Source organism: Tetrahymena thermophila (assembly GCF_000189635.1).
Source record: "Tetrahymena thermophila SB210 genomic scaffold scf_8254505, whole genome shotgun sequence".
NCBI lineage: Eukaryota > Ciliophora > Oligohymenophorea > Hymenostomatida > Tetrahymenidae > Tetrahymena > Tetrahymena thermophila.
This window is the reverse complement of record NW_002476280.1, coordinates 96,517-108,700: the sequence shown is the minus strand read 5'-3', so window position 1 is coordinate 108,700 and position 12,184 is coordinate 96,517. Positions and strand designations below refer to the sequence as shown.

Sequence of the window (12,184 nt, the reverse complement as noted above, 5' to 3'; positions counted from 1 at the left end):
TTAATAATAAATATATATTTCTATTATGCAACATTAATTATTAAAATCATTTCTTTTCTTTAAAATTATTAATTCTAATTAAATTGAAAAGACTCTCACAAAATTAATTTTAATTTAATTTAAAAACAAGGTAATTTACACCTGAAGTAAGGGATAAATAGTATTAACAATTTAAATTTTGTTATTAAATTCTTTCTCAAATTCAATTAAGTTTAATAAATTTTATCTGCCATAAATAAATTATTTTTTCAATTAATAAAAATATATATAATTTTATTTAGATTAATTTCTTTCACTTATATCCTTTCAGCTATACTTTAATTAATTATAAATACATATTTGCTTAATAAACTTTAAAGTAAAATATTTTAGAAAGAATTAACTTACTAAAATAACAGTGCCAATTTAATAAATTCTGTTTTAAATTTGTATCAGATTATTATAATATTAAATTCGTATATTTTATCAAATAAATAGTTGAATAAATAATAAACTATGAATTCAAGTTAATACTATTTTATGAATTATTAACCTAGATGCATAATTTATTACTAATTAAACACACTAAAATTTAGATTATTTGCAAATGTAAACAAAATTTTTGTTAAATTATAAAAGAAATATTAACTGATAGAAATATTTTTTTAAATTCAAAATTTTTTAATGTTATTAATTAAACAATACAAATAATATTTAGATCATTATAGATCGATACTTAAAATAAAGTTTATTAATAAATATAAATATAATTTTTCTTTATAAAAATTTAGTAATTAAAATTATTATCAGGAAAGGATAAATCTTATCATAATTTTCATTTCTTAAATAGATATTTCTTAAAAATAAGACAAAACACTATCAAAAACACTATTTTCACCTCAAGATTTATTTAATTTATTTTCTTTCTTGAGAGCTGCTTTGGTTGTTGGAAGTGCTAATTTTAGAGTTTAAACTTTTTGGATTTTGCACATAAGCCACTTTTTACACAATAGAGCTATTAATATTTTAATTTAAACAATTTATATAATTTGGGTGATAGAAAATATTTTTTCTATGCTATGAATCTTTTTATTAGGCTTTTTTAGGTGGAGATGAGCGATTTATGTTGTAAGTATGAGAGTTTAAAACATTATTTACGTTTCCTAGTTTTTTAACTATTTAGATATGATTTGTGTTACAATTCAAATGATTGTTATTGTTGTTGTTATTAAAAAAATTTTTTTCGTATTAAACAGCTCTAACTCCACCATTTTACTAATTATTATTTTTATAGATATTTTATCTTGCTTAATGACGAATCAAAGCAAAGCTGTTGTCAAGAATATTTGCTGTATTTACATTTTCTTTATTAGAAGTGATGACAGGAGATATATTTTGGTTATTAAATGAGTAGTTGTTACTGTTTATGGAGCTATTATTTAGCTATGAAACTAAACTTGTATTAAAAGCTGCTGCAGCTGCTATTTTATGAGAAGGATATTTAGCTGAATTAGGGGTCTTTTAATATACTATAGGACTTCTGTGATTATTTTAGTTGATAGAAGAATTGTTAGAATTATTTCTTTCCTGATTTGAAACTGGACAGTTTTTGAGCATTCCTTTAGGTAAATATCTTTTCATTAATTAAGTGAATTAAGTTATTTTATTTATAGGTGAATAGCTCTTTTTCTGGTTATTTCTACCAGAAGAAGGAAGTCTACGGGGTTATTAAGAAGATGAAGAAATAATAGTGCTAATTCTAGAATTTTTATCATGCTAAATTGCACTATAAGGAACAATAAATCCTCTTGCTAAAGCCGATGGTGAATAGCTTGTAGAGTCTTCCTCAGATTTTAATATTTTTTTATTGTAGTTATAGTTATTAAATGAATTATTTACATTACTATTGTAGTTATTGTTAAATGAACTGTTATTATTATTATAATTATTGAAAGAGGAATTTACATTAGAATTTATATTACTAGCTTATATCCTATTATCTTTAGATCCTTATCTAGCATAGCGAATACGATAATTTCTCACATCATTGTAATAGCCATTTACGTTTTTTAGCTTTTTATTGAGAAAACTCTCTTCCCCAAAAGTGCTCTATGTTTAGATAATATTACTAGAATTTTGGGAATATCTAACATTAGGAACAATGAATTTTGGGCATGTCTCTTCTGTAATTAGAGTTTACTATTAATTTATTTCTAAATTTTGTTGAGAAGGATGAGGAGCTACATTTAAAATACTACTGCATTTGCTAGAGTTGTTTTAGCACTCAACTGTAATACAATTTCTAATTGCAGAGCTTTGAGGACGCATCTTTAACTTCTTCATGTAGTTGCTAATGACTTCTAAGCTATTATTTTAAGAATTTAAAGTTGGGTTTTTTTCTTAAATGCTAATGTTTTCAACTAAAGAAATATTAGGAGAGCCTCTTGAGGTTATGCCTTCTTCATTTTTATTTGATGATGTTTGGTAGCTTTACTTTTTATTGCTTGCATCATTATTTTTGAAAGTCTGGGCATTTGTACTTATTGTATTTTTAGTATTATTATTTTAACTCAAGCCACTGTGATTCTTTTGCTCATTAATGAAATCTATTTTCTATAGAGTTATATTCTTTCTTTCGCTATTTTCTTTTTTTTCATCACTTTTCTGCTCTTAATTTTTGTTTTCCATCTATACCTTTTGAAGATTAAAACGTATTGGAGAATCATTGACTAAATCATGATAAGGTTAGAGCTAACTCATCTTTTTATTTGTTAATTTTGTAGTTTCCTTTTATTACTAAGTTAAAGTTAATTTTTGATTAAGAATATCAGCTGGTTGAAGGTCCAATAAAGCTTAAAATATATTATCTTGGTGCATCTACGAGGTCTTTAATTGATCATTTTACAGTTCATTATTATCCTTGAAATTCTTGGTTATTCTGTTTGTAGCTGCTGATGGTGAGGAAGATGATGATGAAGAATCTGCAGAAGATATCTTCTCAAGCTAATCAAATTCAGAAACTTTTTGAACAGAAGCTCTTAATTTCATGAAGTTGCTTTTATTGTGCAAATGATTATTGTTATTAACAATATTTTCATCAAATTCACTTATTGAAGGAAGTTAAATTGGGGTATCTTCATAGTTAGATTTAGGTAAGAGAGCAGACAACTATTTTAAGTTAGAAGGCATATTAATAGTATCGATAAGATGGGGTCCTTCAGTGTTGGTCTTTTATACTCTTTAGGGGGTAAACTCAAGATGGTTTTACGATGTCACATTAAGGAAGTTAGAATGAATTTTTTACTTGTTATGATTTTGCAAATACTACCTATACTTTTCTTCATATTTTTACAGTCTTGAAGCAAATGCAGGCAATTTTAAAAGCTGATCGCATCCTGGTCTCAGCTTGGGATTCTAAAGCAAACATTAAGATATAACAAAAGCTAATTCTTCAGAATAAAAACTTGGTATTCTTTCATACTATCCTTTCATTATATTAGTAAATAGCCCTTCAATTGTATTTCCTTTAAAAGGATGCTTTTAAGCGGAAAGCTCATATATTATACATCCCAAAGACCAAACATCGCTTTTATAGTTATAAGACAACCCTTTCCACACTTCAGGTGCAGTATAATAAGGAGTACCTGTTTGCGTTTTAGCCATTTACTCTGGCCTTCTTGTAACTTTGGATACATTTAGATCTCCAATTTTAATAATATTATTATCACCTATAAATATATTTGCACATTTTAAATCACGATGTACGATTTTCAAGTCATGCAAGCACTTTAAACCTTTCAAACATTGAATAAAATAATCCCAAATCAACTCTTCATCCATAAAAACCATCTATTATTGCTTATCTTACACCACAGACTTACTTGAGTTTTCTTATATTGATGATTTCTTTGATTTAATACTTTCATTTTATTAATTGAGTTTGTTGTATATGCGCTTGTTTTTCTCTTAAGAACGAGAACTTTTATCACTTTCTTCTTTTGGAGATGAATCTTGTTCTACCTGGCTCTCACTTGTTTCATTTTATCCATCCTCAAGTAATTTTTCATTTATTAGCTTATACTCTTTTAATTTTTGAAGTAAATCACCACTACCTGCATACTCCATAACTATACAAAGTGTGTCTGATTAATCATCAAAAAAGCTGTCTCTGTATTCTATAATATGATCGCACTTTATTGAAGCTAAAATTCTTATTTCATTTAAAGAATTTCCTTTTTCCTTTTCATTTAATCTGCTCATTTAAACCTTCTTCATGGCATAAATCTTGTTATCTACTAAACGGAGTACTTTAAACACAGTTGAAAATGATCCTTCGCCTAATTTACATAGAATCTTGAAATCATTTAATTTAGAATTTGGCTTGACTGGAGAAGCAAATGTTCCAAAAGAAGAAATTGTATCGTCCATTTTGCTTTCTAAATTGCAAATTTTATAAAATTTAGCTTTATATTTAATATAAAAATGGTATTATGTCCTAAAATTATCTAAATCTGATAGTCAGATTTTTTTTGAATTGATTTAGTTTCGTTAAAATTTATAAATCAATGATGAATGTATTTTAAATGTTATTGTTTATTTATTATTCAAAAAAATTTAAAATTGAACATACAAAATATTGGTGATTTTTCTGTTCAAAAACAATTTCAAAGATATTAAAAATTTAAAGACATTTTTTAAGGCCTTACAAACACAGCTTTTTTTAATACTCAATAATATATTAAATAAAAAATACATTATTTCATTCAAAAATTCATCCATCCATTTTTCTTTTAAATTTATTTTTTATTCATTTAAATTTGATATCTCCTTATGTTTTCACCTTATCTATTTAAATTTTCTTGACATTTTTATTCATTTTGTTTGCTTATTTTCTAAAAATTTTAAAGTTATTTTACTCTTGTAATTTTTGTTTAAATAAGGGATTTAAATATATACAAAAATTTTAAACTAATAAAAACATACATATTGTTTCTTTAAATAAACTCATTATTCAATCTATCAAAAAGAATCAAAAAAATATGATAAAAAGTATTTTAATTCTATAATTTGCTATGAAAGATGAATTGCTTATGTATATTATATTAAAAATAATAAATCTTAAATATTTTTAATATAATATCCTACATTATAAAAAATACTTTATATCATAGTTTTTAACAATTTAATGAGTAATTTTCCAAAATTTTATATTCTTGTAAAATTTAGAGAATTTTAAAATCTTAAAATTTAAGTATTTGTTATGTTTTCTTTAAGTAATTATTTTTATAATTGAAGATTTTTTCTGTACTTTAAATTATGCAAAAAAAAAGATTTAAAACGGATTGCAATATGGTTAGTGATTATAATTAAATATATTAAAAAAGACATAGAGTAATAAAAAATGTTAAATTTACTTAATATAATTATTAATAAGTTGTATTACAAATTAATTATATTTAAAAAAAATATTTTACAATAAAAATTATTCATTGGTATTTACTTTTAAGTAAACCAGTTTATTTATCCTCAAAGAATCCTTGCCATTTAAGAGTATTTGGATCTTGAGGATCATACTATAAAATATCTTTATTATATTTTTCATACTTTTTGTATTCTTTTTTTTACTCTTCTTCATTGTAAAACTCATCAATATACTCTAATCTCGTGTTTCTTTCTTTTGAAATAATTTCCTCGTCCTGTTCTAATTGCTTTTCAAGTAATTATAATTCTTTCTCATCTTCTTCGTCATCTTCAAGCCATTCTTCTTCGAAATCTATATCTTCTTCTTATTGGTTAGGTTTCTAGGGTAAAGAACAGCTTTTTGTTTTATTATTGTTGCTTAGAAGTTAATTTTTATTTTAATCTTCTACCATTTTTGATTTCTAAATATTCTCATTATTTTCAATATCTTCTGAATATTAATCTCCACTAACTTCTCTCTTTACTATGCTACCATTTATACTTTCAGAAAGAGATATGTACTCTAGATCATCATCATCATCTTCTTCTTCTCCTTTAAAGCTAGCTTATAAATTTACATTTTTTTTCTAAGTTGGTTTTTGTTACGAGGCTTTATTAGTTGGAGCTTCTTTACCTAAACTTTTTGGAGGTAATTTACTTTTAAGAGTGGTGGGAGCATTTTTATTTTCATTTTTACTTGAAGGGGCTAAAGCATTTTTCTGATTAGATTAAGATGAAGATATTTATGATTTTGCTTAAATAGATGTACGAGATGAAGAATTAGAAACTTAGGATACCTAACTTGCTAAAGGCTTCGTTGTAGAAATACCTGATGAAGGTCTCTTAGCTGTAGTTTTAGTAGGGGTTGCAGGTACACTTAATTTAGATGATGTAGAGGAATTCAATTATGTAGAATTTTAAGATAGATTTGATTTATTAGAAACACTTTTTGTAGGATTTTGAGGTATAGGAATATTTTTTTAACCTTTAATTTTTCCTTAAAGAAGTGCTTCCTTCTCTTATTACTTCAAATCTTTTTTTTGTTTTGCATAATTTTTTTTCATTTCTTATATTTACTTTTCAATTTCTTCCTCATTATTTACTGTACGCTCAAAGTAAATATTTTGTTGAATTAAGGCTTCTATATTTGAAATGAGTTCTCTGTTGATAATATCATTATTGTAGAGTGTTATTCCTTTTAAAACACTGTTATAATTTTCTAATATCTCCTCAATCATTTATGCTGATTCATATGTTAAATAATTGTTCCATAGATGCAAATACTATAACTTTGTATTATTTTTTAAACAATCATGAAGGAATTTAAAGCCCTCATCATCAATACCACAATTACCTAAATTTAATTCTTCTAAGTTTTGATTAGTTATCAAACTGATATTAATTGCTTATAGTGATTTATCAGTCATTATAATGTCATTCAAATGTAGACATTTTAAAGTTTAATTTTGTGATAAACATTCGAACAGCTTTACTATACCATCTTCTGTAATTTATTCATTTTATCCTAAATAAAGTGTTTCTATTTGATTTCCAAAACCTAAAAGCATCATAGATATTATACACAATAGTCCTTCATCACTTATTTAGTTTTTATGCAATTGCAAATTTTTTAAAGTATCAATCTCACTTAATCCATATAAGAGCTTAACTAAATCTTCATCATCTATATTAAGTCCTCCTATCTCCAGTATGAAAATAAAAAATATTCATTAAATAATATCAAGATTTCAAAAAATTAAATTTTTATTAATACAAAATTATCAGCTATCATAAGCATATCTTAAAAACATTTAGATAATTTCATTGGTAAAATATATTAAATTGATAATATTTTACCTAAACCTAAAATTCTCAAATTCTTCAAGCAAGGAATTACTGTTGATAAACCTTCAATAGCAGTTCCAAGCTAAAACTGATTATTTCCCAAATAAAGTTCCCTTAAATTAGAATGAAATTGAATTCCAATTAGCATATTTAATAATCCTTCATCTGTTAATTAATTTGAAGCTAAATTTATCACCTCTATGTTTGAATGTAATTCGTTAAGATATATGCCTATTGTTAAAGAGTCAAAATCGTCAATATTGCATGACCCTAAATCTAAATATTTTTTGGAGCGAAGGCAGTATGACTAAACTATTTCTTATCTATTCTCTATAGCTTCATCTATTTAGTCTTATATTTTAGCTGCTTCTCTTTCATCTAGATTTTACAATAAAACCTAAGATCTATTTCCTAATTCTTCCAAAAATTTTTCTTCTTCCTCTTCTATACTCATACTGCTACTTGTAAATAAATAAATAATTTCACTAATTAGTTTTGAGATATTTATTAATTTTTTATAATTTAAATTTTTGCGATCTATTGATCATAAATACTAGCGAAAATATATAGCTATCAATCACTTTTTTAAATTTTAAATAAATAAAATTCATTTTTAATAGGTGTATAATACCTTCTTTCTTTATAATATGATGATACAGATGCTGAGTTAAAATTTTAAAAAATAAAAATGATTATAAAAATTTAACTTAAATAATTTCATTTTTATAACCCTTATGATTTGATTTACATTATAATATTTTAAAGATATCATATTAATCAATCAATTTTATTTAATATTTTATTAAAATTTAACTATTCATTAAATAAATAATTTTATAATAAAGATAATTAATTGGATTATAATTTGGTTTATTGGTATTTTGTTAATAACTTGTCTTAATAAAAAAAATCATAATTTTAAGTGTAAAAATATTCAAAATAATATAAAAATTAATCAAAACTATAAATGAAACCATAAAGATTATAAATATATATTAATTCTATTTGAATTGTTTAACACTTTTTTAGGTTTTAAGCTGTATTTTAATTATAATTAAAACATAAATAACAAGTAATACAATTAATATTAATATTAAATATAATTAATTTTTACTAATAAATTTTAAATAATTATATTATTGAAAATATTTTTCAAAAATTCTTGTAAATAATTTTAAGGTCATTTATTCATTTTTGTTTTATTTTTGAATTATTTTCTAATTTATTTTAAATTTGTAAAATTAATTTTTAATTATCCAATTAAATTAAAGTTATATGTTTAATTATTATAATCTTTTTCATTTTATAATTAGTCTTTGAATAAACTAATTTTTTAGTAGTTTTGGAACGAGAAACCAAAAAAAATTAATAATAAAAAAAACCATATCTAAGGTATCTTCATTTAGATATTTTATAAATAAAATTTGAAAACATAACACTTTTAAATAAAAATATATCCAATATTTATTATTAAATACATCTTTTATTAGATGAACAATTTCTATAAGAATTATTTATAATATTAACTATCTAAATAGCTCACTTCTTATCTATTAAATAGCAGATATTCTAATTTATTAATAAGGAAATAATTCATTTTTATAATATTTATTGATTTAAATACAATAAATTTAAAAAATGGTATTAAAAAACATAAGGATTTTTTATAAGTTTTATCAAAAGATTTTAAATTTAAGTTTAAAAAAGTAAAATTTATTCTAATTAAATAATAAAATTTTATAATAATAAAGTATTTTTTATCAATAATAAAGAATAATTTAAACTCAAAAATTATTTGATATTGATTTAAAAATAACTTTAATTACATTCAATAAATTTGTTTTTTATTTAATTTTTTACTAACTAAAAACTTTAAAAATCTCTTGAATTGTTTATTTATATAAATCAGATATATAGTTGATTATCTTAAAATTATTTATTAAAAAACCGTCTATTTATATGTATTTAAATTGCATTTTGTTTAAGTTTTATTTCTCCATAAAGTATTTTTTTAATCTCTAAAGATAAAAATTGGAATTAGTATTTTTTTAAAAAATCCTTAAGCTCTTTCATTTAATTACAGATTTAATTATATTTTTTAATTTAATTATTTGTAAGCTTAAAAATATGGTAAAAATTAATTTAAAAAAATAAAAAATTGTATCACTGATGTTATTATAACTGTAAATTATCATGAAGTAATCTAGTTGGATTTTATTATTATATATATAGAGTATTTTTATTTGAAATATGTAGAATGATTACTGTAATTTATCATTCCTTAAAAATTACCTTGCATGATATAGTAAATAAAGTCATATTACCTATTTGATATGCAATTTGTAAACTAATACATAAAAAATTAATATATTTTATATCATAAGAAAAGAACAATAATCGAGAATTCTTTTTTTTATTAATAAAATTAGCTACTATAAACGTTTTATAAATAAAAAACAAAAAATAAATGAAAATCAAATGAAAATATTAAAATAATTTATATTAAATCTATTTATATGTAATTGATGAATATATAGTAGAAGAAGAAGAAAAATAAAAAAAAAACAGATTTTGTGATTGAAAATCGTTGATCTAAATTTTTTGATACTATTTTCTTTAAATGGTCTGCAGATAATGTTTTGAGTATAGAAAAAAACTGAATATTTTATTAGAATCTTTAACTTATTCAAGCTTGTTTTTATGAAGCAAAAATTTTTAATCAACCGATAAATTTTTAGCCTTGAATGAAACCTATATTTAATTTAGAAATGCAGTTTGCACTTTTTTAGTGTAAAGTATATGCTTTCAAATATGTAATTTAATAAACCTGATTTAAAAAATATCTTTTTATTAAAAATATTGCACAGATACCTTACATGAAAAATTTACCTAGTTAGTTTAAAATAAACTTACAGCTATCAAAACCTATCCTTACTTATTAGTATTTATTTTACTCTCTTTTTTTATTCAATAGAAAATTAAATTTATACCTTTCAAGTGCATTAATAATTGTATATTTTTTTACATGATAGAAGCTTTTTACTAAATTTAAGCCAGCATATTTTTCTATATCCACTCCAAATATATATATTATAAAATCAAATTTCTTTTTTACAAATATTTTTTATATTTAACAAAATCTTTCTGATGTGACTTGAGAAAGCTTTTATAAATATGCCATCAATGCATCAATGACTTACTCAAAAAGTTCAGCATAGCTTCAAAATAATGAAATTATTTCATGCAATTTACATTAGAGAATAGGTGAGCAAAATTAATAAAAAAACTACACAACTGAGAAAAAGTAATTAAATATTAAATAAAATGTAAGCTAAATATCAAAATGCTATCAATTATTACGAAGAGCTCAACTAAAGTTTAATTCGAAATTAAAAACAATAAAGTAACTTTTCTCAAAAATATTAAAAATTTTATAAATTCGTCTTTCTCAAATTCACAATAAATAAATTTTATATTTGCATTTTAATGCTTCAAAATATTCTCATATATTTTTAATATCTTTCTCAGTTTTTTGCCAAAGGAAATAAGAATTTCAAACCCATTTTAAATAAATTTTTAATTTTACCTTATTTAAATCTTATTGGGGAAAAAAAAAATAATTTAATCAAGGTATACCTTGAAATTAAGAGCTAGTTATATTCATATTTATTTTCTAGCGTAAGATATTTTTCATGCTTTAATTATTAAGCTAAAAAATTTAAAAGATTCGATTCTGATGAATAGCATTTAATTTTACTAGTTATATAACAAATATAGATCCTATGATCATGACTCTTCCAAAAAAATTGGTTTACCATTTAATTTGATGACGGTTAATATAACTAAAGCAAATTTTGATTTAAAAATAATAAAAAAATAAAATAATAATTTAAGAAGAGTGAATGAATGAATGAATTTAATGGTATATTTCAACGAATAATAAATACAAATAGTTTTTATGTATAAAGATAATAATGTAATTGGATATATCTATAATTTTAATTAATATATTGTATTTATAGGAAATAATATAAATTAATTTATAGTGTAATTTAATTTGATTAGTTGTTAATTAGATGTAATCTTTATGAATTTGCCTATCTTTATAGACATTTTGCAATTAACCACTTTCTTTTTTTAAATGGTTTATTTTTTAGCTCTTCAGAAGTATTTCTTTTGCTCGATTTTCTTCATTGTCCATCTTAATTCTATTCTGAAGTTATTCTTAAGATTTAGTTTAGTTTAAATTTGATATATTTTTTTATTTTTTTGTTTGTATGTATGTATGATTGTTAGTAAGTTGTTTGATAGGTTTGGAGATATGATTTAGTTAAGATAGTGGTGCAGTGGTGGCAAATACTTTGGAACCAAAAATTTTTTTAATTATGACTCCAAATTAATTTGAGAAAATATATCGCCTGCAAAGATAGCTAGCTTGCTAGCTTAAATTTCTGGCTTGTTCTTGATTTCCAAAAGCTTGAATTTTAGATGTTATTGAGAAAATAAGAATTTGCTAAATCATATAGTATAAAGTAGATAGTTGAAATGGAAAGAAAGGATAATAGGAAGAAAGGAGAGCCTAATAATTCTTAAGGAGAGGTTGAAGATTAATTTAATTAAAGTTGGTTGTAATTCAAAGATCGATCTTTAAACAAAACCTACATGTAAATAAGGTTTGGTTTCTAGATTAGAAAATAAGTTTATTATATTGACATTAATTTATTATTTTTATTTTATGATTGTAATAAGTGTTTATAGGTAGCTATCTAGCTAGCTAGGTAGATAGATAGATAGAAAGATGGGTTTTATATTGGTATTTATGCATACTCTTTGAGATTTATTTTGTTAAGAAATTTTAATTTAATTTGGATATTGTAAATTTATTTATTTTAGTGTTGAA

General features: G+C 22.2%; 3 protein-coding genes across 3 annotated transcripts; 1 reads left to right on the top strand and 2 right to left on the bottom strand. All coding sequences in view use genetic code 6, as the record gives it.

Moving 5' to 3' along the window:
* Nucleotides 1-873: 873 nt before the first annotated feature.
* TTHERM_01027700 (Serine/Threonine kinase domain protein) lies at nt 874-4,407 on the bottom strand (the record flags this gene model as incomplete). Its single annotated transcript, XM_001030707.2, has 1 exon — nt 874-4,407. The coding sequence occupies one exon, from the start codon at nt 4,405-4,407 to the stop codon at nt 874-876; it is 3,534 nt and encodes a 1,177-aa protein (XP_001030707.2).
* A 1,058-nt stretch (nt 4,408-5,465) lies between these two features.
* TTHERM_001027699 (kinase domain protein) lies at nt 5,466-7,738 on the bottom strand (the record flags this gene model as incomplete). The annotated part of the gene is made up of 2 exons (XM_012799126.1): nt 5,466-7,138; nt 7,297-7,738. 2 exons carry the CDS (start codon nt 7,736-7,738, stop codon nt 5,466-5,468), a joined length of 2,115 nt encoding a protein of 704 aa, XP_012654580.1.
* Nucleotides 7,739-10,475: 2,737 nt separating this feature from the next.
* TTHERM_01027690 (hypothetical protein) lies at nt 10,476-11,111 on the top strand (the record flags this gene model as incomplete). The annotated part of the gene is made up of 2 exons (XM_001030706.1): nt 10,476-10,588; nt 11,045-11,111. 2 exons carry the CDS (start codon nt 10,476-10,478, stop codon nt 11,109-11,111), a joined length of 180 nt encoding a protein of 59 aa, XP_001030706.1.
* Between the last annotated feature and the right edge of the window lie 1,073 nt (nt 11,112-12,184).